We start from the raw sequence: 16,109 nt of genomic DNA, 5'->3' as shown, positions 1-16,109 counted from the left end.
CTGGTGAAGTTCTAGATGTGAGTCTCTGTGTCCATGGCTTAAAGAATCCATAGCAAAGCAGTTCTCAAGGTTGTGGTGTCTTAAGAAGTACTAAGGACCTCAAAGAGCTTTTGTTTATATCTATCAGTATTTACCACATTATAAATTAAAACTGAAAAACTTAAAACAAGCAACACACAAGTACACATTCAATCAGTCTTCAGAGCAATGGCATCATCACATGTCCTGTAACCCCTAGAAAGCTCCACTGTACAGTCACAAGTGAATGAGAATGAAAAAAGCAAATAATATCTTACTACTATTATGAAAACAATTTTGATCTTATAGACCCTTTGAAAGAGTCTAATGGATCCCTGGACCACACTTGGCAAATTGCTACTGTAGGGGATACTAGAAGCATGTCCATGACTCAGTGCCCTAAAATGACAAGGCATAGCTAGCAAGTAATAACGTGAGGGCAGCAGAGAAGAAGCCAGCCACAGAATTAATGGTAGACTTGATATTCAAAGTGTGGCCCAAGGATCAGCAAGCAGCATCTATAGCTCCTAGGAACCTGTTATATATCCAGAATCTTAGGCCTCAATTTAAACCAAGTGAATCTAAATCTTCATTCTAACAAGGTCTCGGGTGACTCACAAGCACAACAAAGTCTGAGAAGAACTGTTGTAAACAAATTTAAAAACTCAGACACCATCCTATCCAAGGGCAACGAGGAACCTAATTTATCATGATAAAATCGAGTATCATTTAAAGGGTATATTAGTTAACATCCAAAGGACATTTCACCTAAACAAATGCCTTTTGAGACAGTATTAGCCTTATAGTCACAATTACATAATAGTCACCATTTTTTTTTACAAATAATTTAATGTTTATTTTGAGTCTCTTTCACAAGTAGGAATTTGAAAATCAAACAAAACTCTCAAATTATTTAATTTGCAAGAATTAATGTATATTAGTTCTGGTTTGTTGCTAATTTAAATTTCCTAGAAAACCACCAGACCATTATTTTCCCAAGACTTCCTCCTCTCCAACCTATACCTCTATTTCTCGACTACAATGATTTATTCTTTAGAGAAGAGCAGAGGTGAAGCATTACTTTTTGGTTTTTCCAACATTAAATACCCTTTGAGACACTGTTTTTTATTAATGCATTATCATGATCTTGCAGTTAGCAGACATTCAGGCATCAGCTAATTGATTTTAGTATTTTACCATTGGAAAATGGTAATTTTTTCTAGTAAAATTGGAGGGAGGAAGGGGCACGAAGGTAAATGTGATTAGCTTCTCACAATGAATGTAAGATTCTATACTACACAGAAGATACCATGGTACATGATGACGATGTTTTTTTATTTGCTGTGTTTAGCCTGGGATTTGCAGTTTGCTGTTAGGTTGCCATGGTAACTTGCATCTAACAGACACTGAAGGATCCTACCTTTTAAAATAGGAATCACTTTGTAATTTAATGACAATGGATTTTAAAAAACATACATGAATGCCCTGAGATTTAAATACAGGTACAATAGTAAAAATGTTTCTAACAGGCTAAAGAGACATATAAACAGATGCAAAGAAAAATACTTTAAAATATTCTGTAATACACAAAAATAGGAAAAAAGCTCCTTTGGGATTTTTAATACATCATCCATAAATCTCTTCACAGTCTTTAGTATTTATTTACAATAAAAAAAATTAAGGAACATATCATTTCTCCCTCACAGAACGCAAACTACATCAGAGCAGGAACAGGAACAAATATGTAGATTATCAATAAAAAATAAGTTCACGAAAAAAAAATCAATCACCAAGCTTCATTACAGCAAGTATGTACCAGGTAATTTGACAGAGCCCAAAAACATTTTAACAGAATTATAAATTTCTAAATTTTAAATTTTATTGTGAGTAACTAGTAATTCACACTTCCTATTAATATCAGAGTAGGAGCTAACAGTGAGAACAGTCATAACAGATTTGGGATTATCAAAAGAAAACAGTGGTTTGAAAAAAGGCAAATTGCTGCAGCTTCTGAATCTGCCATGGACTATTTACCTCATCCCCAATTCCACTCCTACCATCACCACAGAAAAATTCATTCTGCATTAAACAAGCTCATTTTTAGTGTACTGAATTAAATAAACACACTGCTTGGATTACACCATGAAATGATGAGATGCAATAAATAATAAATAATAAAACTGAAAAAATTCATTAGTCCACACATCAAACAATTCCAGATGAGCAAAACTGGGAAATACTAAGCACACTTCAGATAATAAAATTTGAATACTCAGATTTGTGTTTTTAAAAATTCCTGTGGCCTCAACATAGAAGAGAGAAGAAACAGAGTGAGAATAGGGGCAAAAGAGATCAATCTCTAAAGGGCGCTAAACAAAAGCAGTGGCGTGAACACCAATGTTCACTGCAGCATTATTTACAATAGTCAAGATACAGAAGCAACCTAAGTGTCCATCAACAGATAAATGGAAAGAGAAGATGTTACACACACAGAGGAATATTATACAGCCATTTAAATGAAATATTGCCACTTGCAACAACATGGGTAGATCTAGAGGGTTTTAAATGAAATAAGTCAGACAGAGAAAGGCAAAAACCCATATAAGCTCACTTACATGTATAATCTAAAAAACAAAAGAAACAAAACAAAATGAAAACAGACTCAGACACAGAGAAGAAAGGGATAGCTGGGGCGGGGGGGGGGGGGGGAAGAATAACTGAATGGGATTAAAAGGTACAAACCTTTCCTTCAATCTTCAACATCCTTTTAAGTATTGTTCTTCCTTTACAAACCGGGATGTTAAGTGTCAAGTTTAAACCTCAGGTGAAAGATACCCAGACTTATGTAGCTATTACGTAGCAGAGCCTAGATCCAAATCCAGGTTGTCAAAACCCAAAGTCAAACCTGATCTTTCATGTCCAGGTTCCTTCTGCCATGAACTAAGTTTAACCAATAGTTCAACTATTTATAGGTAGTGAAATTGACTATTAATCTGTTTATCCTCTTGTCCATCCTTTGATAATGTATAAGGCTACAGAAAGAATTCTAATGTGATGTATCCCTCTAATGTTACTCTTCAAGCCAATTAAAACGATGGGCTTGCTTTATAAATTTTATTGCCTTTAATTTTCAGAAACAACCTTCACTCTTAACCCTAAACACCAGTATCAGCAGACTGAGCAAATTTGGTAAGAAGGAAGGATAAATAATACATTCATTTTGTTTGAAAACACTGGGTTTGAAGTGCTCCTAGGATACTGAGATAGGCCAGTAGGCAGTAAAACATACCCTGCAGTAGATTTGAGAGTAGAGCTAAGAAAGCCACAGAAAGTATTTTGAATCTGGTCACCAGGGAAAGTGTGTTGTTGAGTGAGAAAGATGTATCTCATTAGCCAGTGAACCAAAAATACTAACATGAAGGTAAGTGTCTACTCTTGACTCTCAGTCATCTGGGGGGGGGGTTGTATTTGTGACATTTAATTATGCCTTAAATATAACGCATACTATTATGGTAAAATTTTGAGATATTAATTCCTGAAAATAAGCCAAGTACAGCCATGATTAATTTTCCTAACTTAGGTCTAAAAATGATAGTCAATATTTAGTCAAGTTTTATACAAAATTCTACATCCAGGAACTCAGTTAAATGTATTCAGTAAAATAAACTTTTGGGACTAAAACTGGTCTTTCGGCATAACCACTTTAATATGCCATTTGTACTGACTTTTTGCCAGGCTCAATTCTAATACTTCACACTAACCATAGGTAGATACAGAGATAAAATTATTACTCTCTCTGCCCCTTGCCCCAAGATATTTAAGAATGCTGTGAGTTAGGTACTATGTTAGCTTCTCAAGTTACAGAATAGGAACTGAAATTTGCAGAGGTGGTACCAACTAGTCCAGGGTCACACAACACTGGTTCTATCTTATAAACACAAGAACATATTTTAAAGCAATATTCTAGTAATCTCCAAACTTTTTTGCACTGATAGCCGTTCAAGAAAAAAAAAAAAACTGTTTAATACAAATTCCCCCAGAAAATTATAACTCTGCATACTTCACACAGTAAGAGAATGAGACAAAGTAAACCTAAGTAGAAGTTCTAAGACTCTCCCTCCCCACCCACGCACTCATGGAACGATCTGCAGGCCAATGCACAGGACACTGAATATTTTAAAAGACTACACAACAGCCGTCTAAAAGTCAGGGAATTTGGATTTTTTTTCTTTTGAACATACATTCTAGAATGACCGTCTTTCAAAAATTCGCTTTTAATCTCCTACTCGTGAAATACAGAGTAGTGAGCGCTCACATAAATTCTGTCTTCAGGGTTTAAACACCAAACAGTTGTTTTTCTAGGAATTATCACAGTATCCTCTCAAGCTCTATCAGTCCTACAGCCCTTTCTCCACCCTTGAGTGCTGACTGTGTTTCTCGATTCCCAATAGTGATTCTTTTCCAATTCATTTCTACAAGAAAATAAGGGAAAATAAATGCCATCAAACCTCCAAACACCACAACCCAATTTTTCTAGATAATGCAGTCTCCGTTTTCATGAAACTGGAATTTAACCACAAATCAAATTGAAGTGATATTTACACATCTCTTAAACATACTTAAGTTGCTACTTGTACGGTATCATCAGATTGTTAAGCGCCCAATTCTCCAACCCACCCTCACTCCTTTCCCCCTACACGCAAGTCAAAGGCAAAGGGCCATGTGGGGCCGGGAGCCGGGTCCCGTAGCCCGAGCCGGGATTTGCAAGCCTCGCCACTAGAGCCGCCCGACGGAGGGGCCCAGCGGACCCGGGCAAGTTTCCCGCGGCAGAAGGGACCCGTGTCGCCTGCGAAGAGAAGGCAAAGACCCCTGCCGGCCCATGGGCCAGCCCGCCCGGGCGCCAGCGACCCCGAGGACCTCGTCACAGCACCGCTGACCCGGCCGCCACCAGGTGGGCTGGGGGACGCCAGCGAAGAGGGCAGTGACTGGGAATGGATCCGGAGCAAGGGAGGACGACTGCGCGCGCCCTCACCCTACCTCAAACAAGTCGATGTCTCCCCTAGGAAACCGGTCGGCGGGGATGTCGCGGCGCAACAGGACGCTAAAGCCCCCCTAGGGGCGTCTCGGCATCAGCCGACCGCAGTTGGCGCGGCGGGTACGGCGAGCCCGCGGAGGGAGAAGGCAGGAGCCCGGACGCCCCGGCGCCCACCGCGGGACGCTCCGCGCCTGCGCCCCGCCCCCCCCTCCCGCCGGGACTCCGCCCGCGCGTGCGCCGTTCGGAGTTTTCGCGCCACTGGAGCGTAAGAGGAGGGGACCGGAAGTGGCTCTGGGCGGATGAGGAAAGCTGGTAGCCGCGCGGTCCTCGGCAACTGCGGGACGCGGCGGGGGGGCAGGGCGGGCGATTTCCCTGGGTGAGAGGGGGAGAAAGCTCGAAGCCCCCCCAAACTACAGTTCCACGCATGCGTACTGCAGACGGCTGGGAGCCAGGAAAGCGGAGAGTGCGGCAGCGTTTGCGGAAAGAGGACTGTCACTTCCTGGAAGAGGCGGGGCCGCGTGGGAGAAGGCGCCGAATTCAAAGTGCTTCCAGGAGCTTTCCGGGTCTGGGTGCTAAGCCCTAAACGTTAATCTTTGCTCGGGAAAGGAAAGAGCAAGTTTTTCCTTTTCTTTCTTTCTTTTTATTTTTAAGAAGAGAAAGTTTAGAAATTTGGAGGCAGCAATAATTAAGATTCAGGCCAAACTGGCAAATGACGGAAGGGCGTCTTTCAAAACCCAGGAGAAAGGGTTGTCCGGGGTAAGTCCCGCAGAACCGTGGTGAAACGGCGCCGCCCGGGTCCTTTCACTGGCTCCTTTACAGTCTGGGTTGGGGGCGAGCTTTGTGTTCGCGTCCCCGTCGCTCCCGCCCCTCCTCCAAAGACACCGTCGGCGGCTCTCTTTTGAGTCCATTAGGACAATGGCCCCGAAGCTCCCAGCCAGGATCTGGCTCTGCTTTCCGAGCCTGGAGACACCTCGCCCCTTTGGTTCTCCCCCCAAGCGTGGGAAGTGTCCACCGCGGCTCCACGCTCTCCCCGACAGGGCCGAGGCCGCTGGGTCCGGAATGTCCTTCCCCGGGGACCGTAGTGCAAACTCCCACGCCTGGTTCAAGGCCATCTGGGCGAGCTTTCATTGATCCTCCTAGGCACACTTGGGGGTGTTCTTTTTCTTAAGGCATTGTGGTTGTTTATTTACAGTCATTCTTTCCCTTGCGCGTTCCTACGTTTTAAAAGCTCTCAATAAATATCGGAACTAAAGAAGTTTAAGTTCCTTGGCTTAGCTTTCAGCGCCTTCTCAATGTGAAATTAACCTACTGCTTGTCTTTAGGTTCTTTACGTGCATGCTGACCTAGCTAAGTAAACTATTTTCTATAGTTCAAAAACCTTCCTTTCTGGATGGAAGCAAGTGGTATTTACGGCTACCCGAGAACACCCCCATAGCAACTGATGTCAAACTTTTGGTCTTCAGTAATGCAATTTCTGGAAAAAAATATTTTTTCTAAAGATAATCAAATACATGTTTCCGTTGTAGCCCTTGCACATATGACATAGTCAAAATAAATGAAAACACTGCATCTGGCCTAAGTGGTCCTTGCTGGTACAAGATGGGAAACACAGTTGGGAGGTTTCAACTTAGATGTCACTTTTTTTAGGAAAACTTCCTTGATGCCCTAGACTAGGTAAGATGCCTTCTTTAGATCTATATCCGCCTATAGTTTTCTAGCCTTCTATGCCTGTTCTTGTCACATCGTTATAATTCCCTTTTTATCTCTAATCTCACCCTACAGAAGTCCTTAAATGCAGGGCTAGATCTTTCATTTATATCTCCAGCACCAAGAAGAGTTCTGGTCAATAGTAGGCATTTAATAAGTATTTATTAACAAGTAAGTCTGGGTTACTTTATGCTTTAAAGTTTAAGCAAATTCGTGTGGAAATAAAGCAATAATAGAAACAGCATTAATTAGTGAAATTAGGTGATAAATCCTATATAATACAATCCTGAACTGAAATAAACTTTATACAATTTGCCAATCTTTATATGAAAATAACAGTCATCTACATGTGAATCGGGAAATTTAAAGTATTTCCTGTTTTATTGTTTAAAATTTTTCTTTCTAATGTTTTTGCTTAAAGCTAGAAAACGGTTAATAAAAATATATTTTTTCATAAATCAAACCATTGACCTCGTTTTATGTTCTTTAATTTTGATTCATTAGTGGAATTAGCAAGGTTCTGTGCTTTTCTCACCTCATTCAGTTTTATAATTAACCAATAAAAGCTTATTAGCTTTTAAGGAAGTTTTAGGAGCATAAATTGATTTACAGGCACCATATGGTTACATCAAAGGATTTGGTTTTGTTTTAACCTGAAGAGGATTCTTAAGCTTTTTCTTTATACTAGAAATTCATGTTCTTTCTACCAAGCAGTGATATCTGGAAGAGTGATTTTCTTCTAACACTCAGCTGTCAAAATCTGTGATGATATTCAAAGGATCTAATTTTCTGGTATAATACCTTTCATTTTGTAGATTGGTTAAATGTCTTCCCGAAGGCATATAGCTAGTCAGTGCATATCCAAGATCAAAATTCAAGGTTTTCTTTCTCAAGTCCAATGCTCTTTCCCTAAAGCAAATAAATTGAAGACACTAGTAGGCTATAAATTTATTTACTCTGGGTTGTTTTTACTTTTCTGATTTACATACATATTCTTGCATCTCATTATTTCTTAAGAATTATGAATGTATTAGTGGACTCTTCTTTTTGTGTGGAATATACATTGATTGAATGAACAGATTGATGTCAATGAAATCATTACATTATAAAAGATGGGTAATGGCTCACCAAATCCCACACCACAAAAAATTTCAAATTTCCCCCTATTAAAATAAAATGCAAAATAAAATTATACAGTTTGGGGTGAGTTCTCTACCTGCAGTATTTTTATATTTTACTTAATGGTTTACTGTTTTCAAGTAACCTTATCAGATTGATCATGACCCCATGCAAGAACCGTCTGTTCTGTCTTTGAGTGTAGTTGTACTTGAATGTCTTAAAAGTTGTTGCATTCTGTCCTGTTTTGGAACTTTAAATGCTTTTGTAATCTAACCATCACTACTTAATGTTACTTCAGATGAAGGGCTGGGAAAATGATAGGAATGGAAAACAATAGATCATGGAAATAAGCATTTTGAATTAACTGCTTTCTTAAAATATGGTGTTTTTTTTTTTTAATAAAGTAGATATTTCATATAATTTTGCCCTTTCAAAACTATGAAGGTATTCTTTTAATATTCTACTTTTACAAGTGATTTTCAAAAGGAACTTAAAGACCTTAGGTTGCAGATCTGCTGAAGAGAATCCTAAAATCGTACTTTAAAAGAGTGTATTGGAGTTCCCGTTGTGGCGCAGTGGTTAACGAATCCGACTAGGAACCAGGAGGTTGCGGGTTCGATCCCTGCCCTTGCTCAGTGGGTTAACGATCTGGCGTTGCCATGAGCTGTGGTGTAGTTTGCAGATGCGGCTCGGATCCTGCGTTGCTGTGGCTCTGGCATAGGCCGGCGGCTATAGCTCCGATTCAACCCCTAGCCTGGGAACCTCCATATGCCGCGGGAGCAGCCCAAAAAATGGCAAAAAGACAAAAAAAAAAAAAGAGTGTATTACATTTAGGACACTTTGTAATTTTACATTAATATTTTTTGCATTTTACAACTGGCTATAAGATAGCACCATAAATGAAGTTATGTCACCCTTAAGAAAATTCACTATCCATTATCAGAGAGATGATTTTAATATGCTTTAAATTTCTAGAAGAGTTCATTCTGGCTTCATTGGGGAGAATGATTGTGTGAGGGTGGAGGGTAGTAAAATGCGGAAGCAGAGAGGCCAGTTAGGAGACTAGGCAGTACAAGGGGAGTAGCGTTAGAAACGGGGAATTGGGTTGTGTTTTGGAAATGGGGGGCTTGCTGAACAAGTTGCTGTTGGAGAGCAAAGTAAAGAGAATAATCAAAAATGACGGCTAGATTTTTGGCCTAAGCAATTGGGTATTTGGAAATGCCAAGTGGTAGAACAGTTTTGAGGAGAGATGGTGGAATTAAGAATTAGATGCATATCATTTATACATGTAACAATAAAGTAGGAGATCAGATGTTCTTATTTAGAACTCGGAGTTGTCAGGTGAAGGATAAGTATTAGGGAGGGAGACTGAAGAGAAGTTTCTTCATCGTGAGTCTTCAAAGTGGGCTGAGCAATAATATCCTTTCCAGTCTAGTTTGCCTCTCTGACTCTAAAAATAATCTTCCTCTGAGTCTTTCGGTGGACTTTCTAGTTCTTAGGCCTACCACCAACCCTTTAAATAATGTTGCATAGTTCTAATACATTATGTTTTAGTTAAAAGTAGTGAAGGCTTTATAAAGTCTTGGAGTTATTCAAGGTCTAGTGGAAATTCATGAATGCTAAGTTACTGGAAAAAAAAAAGAGAGAGACTCATTGTAGCATGTCAGAGAGAGGGACTAGCTCCTGAAAAATGTCCCCTTGGTTCCTATCATTCAGAGAAAAAAAGTGGAGGGAAAAAAGCATATGTCTTGATATCAGCAATCCTTTCATGGTTATGAAAGAAACTTAGCAGAGCATCACCACATTATAGGAGTATGCTTGCGGGCAAGAGAGATTCTAACCTTTTTCGCATTCATTTCAGTAGCTACGTGGAGACTCTAGATTGAGGAACCAAAGTGGTTTAAAAAACAGTTGGGTAAAGGTGGTCAAAATGTACAAACTTGCAGGTATAGAGTAAGTACCGGGGGTGTGATGTACTACATGACTAATTAACACCACTGTATGTATGTTATATGTGAATGTTAAGAGGGTAGTTCTCATTACAAGGAAAAATGTTGTTTTTTTTTTTCTTTTTGCATCTATATGAGGTGGATGCATGTTCACTAAACTTATTTTGGTAATCATTCAACTTGTATTAAGTTAAATTGCCATGTTGTACAACTGAAATTTAAACAGTGCTGTATTTCAATTACATCTCAATAAAACCAGAAGAAAAAAAAATTAAAAAAAATATGGTGACCAGAAAGCTTGGGAATGAAAAAGACTTTTTTTTCCCCTAGAAAATGTCACATCCTTAAGTAGAGAAGACCTTAGCTCAGAGATAGTAACTCAAATTTTGCTTTCTGGAAACTAACAGAGAATTTTGTCAAGGACTTTTTTTTCTTTTTGCCTTCATTGTTCATTCCATTTGTGTTTAAGCAGCCATTGTTACAGCTTTGTAGTCTTTGCCCCTGTCATCGTAAAGGAATGGCCAAGGTAGAGGTCCTAGTAAGACGTTAATGATATCTGTTCACCTACCAATGCTAGCTGTTCTGTAACATAACCACAGATGCTCATTCTTTAAACCAGACTTACTTCTAACCAAAGAAATTAAAATAACATGGATAATTAAGTTTTAAGTGTAATGATCTTGTTATATTAAAGATATTACTTGTGGGTCTAGTTAAAAGCCCTATTTATCTTGCTGAAGGGATCCAATTTGTGGAAATCTTAATGTATTAATAGAATCAGTTCTGGGCTTATTTTTTTTTCCAGGTATATCTGCCCCATTGAATAACGTATTCCACTAAAGTCTTTAAAAATGTCCTGAATGTGCTTAAATATTTCGAGGGTGACAGTTCTACCTCATCGATGTTTCTCTAATTTTTTTCCACCACCCTTCGAAGGAATATAGTTTACATCCCCAGTCCTTTACATAAATGTATGTTTGTATGCGCTGTGATAAACTACACCATACTATGTCAGTCTTCATTCATTACTATTCATTTATATCTGTAAAGTCAATTTATGTAATGAAGTCTTAGAGACATGGTAGGAAGGACTGAACTTTAGAGCTGGGAGGGCCAGCGAAAAGATGTGTGCCTTGCCTAAGACTGCACAACTTTTCCTAGGTATTCTGAAAGAAACCAGAAAATGTGAATCTCTCATCTCTAAAAAGCCATACTTGAAAGCAGCTCTTCTGTCCCTTTCCTGTTTGCCCATTTGTAGTCCCCTCTAACCTTGCAAGAACCTAATCATACGAATGACATCACTAAGCAATTTAACCTAACTCCTGATTGATGCTCTCCTGGATGCACAACATGCCTTGCCTACCTAACTTGTTGATTCTTTTCCTAGATTAAAAGAAAGCAGAATGAAGAATTAAGTAGTTAAAGAATGACTAGCTCTCAACCTCCAACTGCCCCTTTAGCAATCCTGCAGGCAGATCATGCAGGCAAAAGAACATGTGAAGAGAGAGTCAGCCAGCCTGTGTGCAATGGAGGATGATCCAGGACCCAACCTCCTGCCTCCATGATTCACTGACTTTCTCTCCCCCTTTTTCCTTTTAAAACCCTTCATGGCTGAGCAGAATCTTAGGAGTTAGTATCTAGATAGAAGTCTGCCTTCTCCCCAGTTTGCTGGCTTTTCTGATTAAAGCACCTTCTATTGCTGCTTGGCTTTCAACTATTGGCTTTTGAGCGGGTGAACAGCAGAATCTGAGTTTAGTAACATATTAAAGTCATATTTGATATTCAGATACTCATAAATTTGTAGCGTATTAGTTTTTAGTTGACCCATGAGCTGTATGCATACTTTGCTACTTAGTATCTAGGCAGAACATGAATCATCTAAAGATTACTAGTTTATTTGCCTAATAACCCTTTACAGATAAGACCACATTTTTAAGGTTTTTTTTTATTTGAAAAGTAATACAAGCAAGTGTTTAGTTTTAAATAAATAACACAAAGAAATATACTTTGAAGAGTAATTTTTCACATCCCTCAACCTCAGTCATCCCTAATAAATAACCTGTTTTCATTTTGCAACTCAGAGGCTTTTTATCAGTACAAGTAAATCTATCCCATTTTTATTTGCTGCATCATCTATTCCATTGTGTGAATATACCATAATTTGCTTAAAGATATGTCTTGTGGACATTTGGTTCTTCCCAGTATCGTCTATTATAAACAATGCTACAGTGAGTATCCTTGTTTATGAATCTGTAAACACTTCGGAGCATATCTTAAATTCCTAGGAGAGCTATTGCTAAATCAGGAGATAACTGCATTTAAAAAATTGACAGCTAGAGTCAGGATCAGATTTAAATGAATTAAGATCAGTTATGATAATGTTTCTCCAGAGAAGAATTGCTTAATTTCCTTCAATAACAATCCATACCAGTATCCTGTATGAGTCACAAATAAAAGGAAAGCACAATTATCAATAAGAACTTCCCCCTCAAACTTTCTGTAATTTACATGTTCTGATGGTTAATGCTTTAAGAGACTTGTTTCCTTTCAAAATACTCCCTTAGAGAATATATGTGTCTCACTCTTTCCAGAATTTAACTACAACTTTTCACTAACAGATAAAACCTTGACCGAATCTATGCCACAATGCCACTCATTCAATCAGTGGGCCTCCTCGATGTGACATAGACAATACTAACATTGGAACTACCTAATGCTTCTCTGCATTTAAATCTTTTTTTTTTTTCCTGAAAAAGTGATACAGCAAATGTTTGTGCAGCTCTTCATAAAAATGAGTGCACAAAATTGTACTTATGATAAAACTGGCCACATTAAGATTCAGAAAATCTCAGAGAAATGGCAGCCACATTTCTAGCATTTATTTTCATTGCAGCCATGTACAATTTGAGAACATTTGCTTTTACTGCGGACTATATTAAAGGGACGGACAATGCAGTTACATTTAAATAGAATGGCTTTGGATTGCGGTGATAGCCTTTTGTCTTAATGTATTTTTATTTCATACCTTGTGTTTTTGGGATGAATTAAGGTCGCTAGTCAGAGACTGAATCTTCAATACAAATGCTGCATAATATTTGTTATAGAATAAAACAAAGGAAAAGAGAAACATATACATGTTTGATAAGGAAAAACTGACCTATAGAAATACCAAAGCAGGTTACAATAGCAGAGTTTAAGTCAATTTTGTTTTTAAAATGTCGCATACACATGAAAGAGTTTAACATCAGTTTTCTTTGGATAGTGGAACTATTGGTGATATTAAAATATTTTTCTGGAGTTCCTGTCATGGCATAGTGGAAACGAATCTGACTAGGAAACATGAGGTTGCGGGTTCGATCCCTGGCCTCGATCCGGCATTGCCATAAGCTGTGGTGTAGTTCACAGACGTGGCTCGGATCTGGCATTTCTATAGCTGTGGCGTAGACCAACATCTATAGCTCCACATGGACCCCTAGCCTGGGAACCTCCATATGCCATAGAAAGCCCTAAAAAGCAAAAAAAAAAAAAAAAAAAAAAAAAAAAATTAAAAGACTTTTTATTTTCCCACAATGAATATGTGTGGCCTTGCAATTTAAAAAGTCAATACTCTTTTTTAAAAAATGATTACATATTCCTTCAACTCTGCATTTGCTGTCCCCCGACTCCACTCCCAATTTTCCATCAGAGTTTTCCTTCATTAATCTTTTGTTTTTTCCTTTTGTCTTTTTGTGTGTATGCATGCTTCCTTGCTTTTGTCTTTTTGTTTTTCCTGCTTGTGATAGAGGACTAGTCCTCTTCTCTCCTTAGGTATGTAAATCAAGGAGTGAATTATCAACAAGATAAATAGGCATTACCACATCCCTGGATTTTCAACTCATCTCTGCATTTGTTAGCTCTTATTATTAGCTGGAACAAAGCCAATTACCACCTTTGGGGGGGGGGTAATTTTTATTTTCCAAATTTCATTCAATATCAATGTGACCATGCGAAAAATTTTATTCCCAGCCACTGTTAAAGACAACGTGGAAAAGAAGAGGAAAGAGTGAGGAGGGACAAGGGGACCGTTGACATCTGGTTACATTAAATTTTAAAATAATTTTTCCAAAATATAGAGAAACCCCTATTTGGTGACATGAGCGGATTTTAAGGACAAATTCAGTGTTATTATCTGCTAATAATGTTTAATCTTTTAGTTACATCAGTATTTTTGACGTCACTAAGAGTATTTCCACCATTTTTAGTGTTTCCAGTGTTTTTGATTCATTCTGAAAAGTGGACCCATGAAAGAAATAAGGAGAACACATATCTCTGAATCACCCCTAAACTAGCTCAAAGTATGCTGTTTGAATTTCTGTTCTGAGCTTCTATGTCTTTTAACAATCTTTTGAAATGTGTGTTTCAAATAGTAGCAGATAATCACCAGGATGGGAGTGAATGACTTGTGGCAAGTTTTGGAGCCAGTTAAACAACACATCCACTTGAACAGTCTTGCTGGGAAAACTATTGCGGTTGATCTGAGTCTCTGGGTATGTGAAGCACAGACAGTCAAAAAAATGATTGGAACAGTCATGAAGCCCCACCTCAGGTAGAGTCAAATTCTTAGGCTAAATAGATGACTGCATAAACACTTGATGTATTGGTTTTATTTTCATGTCTTTTGTTACTGTTTTACATTTTGAGATTTTATAATATGTTAACATGTCTAGATATGCCTTCTTTAAATCGATGACTCATAAGTTTGTACATCTTACCACTTGAGCTTCATACTCACATACCTAGCTGCCTGTTTAACATATCCGCCTGCTAGAAATTTGAGAGCCAATCTTCTCCTGTTCTACCCCTCCCCACATCCAGGCCTTCGGAAATATTGCCATGTCTACTTCCAAAATACATTCTGGGTTCACAAACTTCTCTTGCAGTCCAGAAACACTACCTCAGTGTGTGCCAGCCTCTCTTACCTGCCCTGCTGAGATGAAATCTCTTCCTCCTCCGCCAAACCATTTTCCACAGAGCAATTAGAATAACCATTAATCTCCTTCGCTAAAAAAAAAAAGTGCAGTGGTTTCTCCAACCACTTAAAATCTTTTTTTTTTTTTTTTTTTTGCTTTTTAGTGCCACACCTGTGGCATATGGAGGTTCCCAGACTAGGGATCCAATCGGAGCTATAGCTGCAGGTCTACACCATGCCACAGCCACAGCAACACCAGATCCAAGCCTCGTGTGTGACCTACACCACAGCTCAGGGCAACGCGGTATCCTTAACTCACTGAGTGAGGCCAGGGATCAAACCCGTAACCTCATGGTTCCTAGTTGGACTGGTTTCCGCTGCGCCATGATGTGGAAAGTAACGCCACGTCTTTTCTATCAAAGGAAATCTTGGTTACTCCGTTTTTCGCTGGTTTCGGCCGAAATGCCCCTGCGACCCTCTTCTTGTTGACCTCTTTTCCACAATTTGTTTCAATTAGCCAACCGGGAAGAATGTGTGCCCTGACCTGACCAATGGGGAGGGGACAGGTAAATCACCTGCGTTAGGGATAAATAGGGGAGGGTCCTTTGTTCGGCACACGTGCTTTTTGGAATACCTGAGCCCTTGTGCAGAAGTAAAGAGCCTTGTCAAGACTCCTCCTTGTCCACGTCTCACTTTCCGACACTGGCGACCCAAGCCAGAGTTATCTTAATTTCCAACAATGATGGGAACTCCCCACTTAAAATCTTAGTATATAAAATGTTATTGCATATATAACTGTTTTGATACTAATGTTCCTGCCATTATGTCATACTGCTGTCTTGATTTCTGCTCTCAATATCTGATGATGAATGTATTGTTAATTTTCTATTTCAGAAACTTATTTTTTCGTATCTCATGTTTAACACTAATGGATGTGAAACTGGTGTTTGTCATGGAAGGGGAACCCCCAAAGCTGAAAGCTGATGTCATAAATAAGAGGAATCAGATTCGGTATGGGCCTTCTGGAAAAACATGGTCTCACAAAACAGGAAGATCACATTTTAAATCAGTCTTAAAGGAGGTGAGCATTCAGATCTGATTCAATAGTTCTGGTTTGATATGTTTTACTCAGATAAAACTTGTTCAATATCCTTAATACTAACTTTACTGTAAATAGAAGGCCAGTGTGGGTAGAGAAGAAAGTTTTATGTTTTTGAATAAAAGCCACTTGAGTTCAGATTCTAACTCTGGCATCTAGACACTCTCAGACAGTGGACAAGATTTTTAACCCATCTCAGCCTTGTTTCCTCCTCTGTAAAATGAGATTAGTAAT

At 38.8% G+C, this 16,109-nt stretch overlaps 2 protein-coding genes across 7 annotated transcripts in view; one reads left to right on the top strand and one right to left on the bottom strand.

Moving 5' to 3' along the window:
• The window catches only part of SMC6 (structural maintenance of chromosomes 6), a 73,583-nt gene extending 68,343 nt beyond the window's left edge, over nucleotides 1–5,240 (bottom strand). For all 5 annotated transcript variants that reach the window (XR_014839789.1, XR_014839790.1, XR_014839787.1 and 2 more), the window contains exon 1: nucleotides 5,056–5,240. The gene's annotated coding sequence lies outside the window, so the exon portion shown is untranslated. The remainder of the gene's footprint in view (nucleotides 1–5,055) is intronic.
• A 364-nt stretch (nucleotides 5,241–5,604) lies between these two features.
• Nucleotides 5,605–16,109, top strand: part of GEN1 (GEN1 Holliday junction 5' flap endonuclease) — a 29,241-nt gene continuing 18,736 nt past the window's right edge. The window contains exons 1-3 of one of the 2 annotated variants that reach the window (XM_013987932.3): nucleotides 5,605–5,809; nucleotides 14,238–14,413; nucleotides 15,671–15,857. In XM_013987932.3, the coding sequence (XP_013843386.1) occupies nucleotides 14,253–14,413; nucleotides 15,671–15,857 (348 nt within the window). In that variant the 5' untranslated portion in view covers nucleotides 5,605–5,809; nucleotides 14,238–14,252. Of the gene's footprint in view, nucleotides 5,810–14,234; nucleotides 14,414–15,670; nucleotides 15,858–16,109 lie in introns of both variants that reach the window. The other variant, XM_005655263.4, reaches the window with a different exon arrangement.

The sequence above is a fragment of the Sus scrofa genome, chromosome 3 (genome assembly GCF_054392235.1).
Source record: "Sus scrofa isolate SSC_HxYL_T2T_F1_AM1 chromosome 3, Sscrofa_HxYL_maternal_Yorkshire_Landrace_v2.0, whole genome shotgun sequence".
Taxonomy (NCBI): Eukaryota; Metazoa; Chordata; class Mammalia; order Artiodactyla; family Suidae; genus Sus; species Sus scrofa.
The sequence above is the reverse complement of the archived record's forward strand: the minus strand, read 5'-3'. Positions and strand labels throughout refer to the sequence as shown.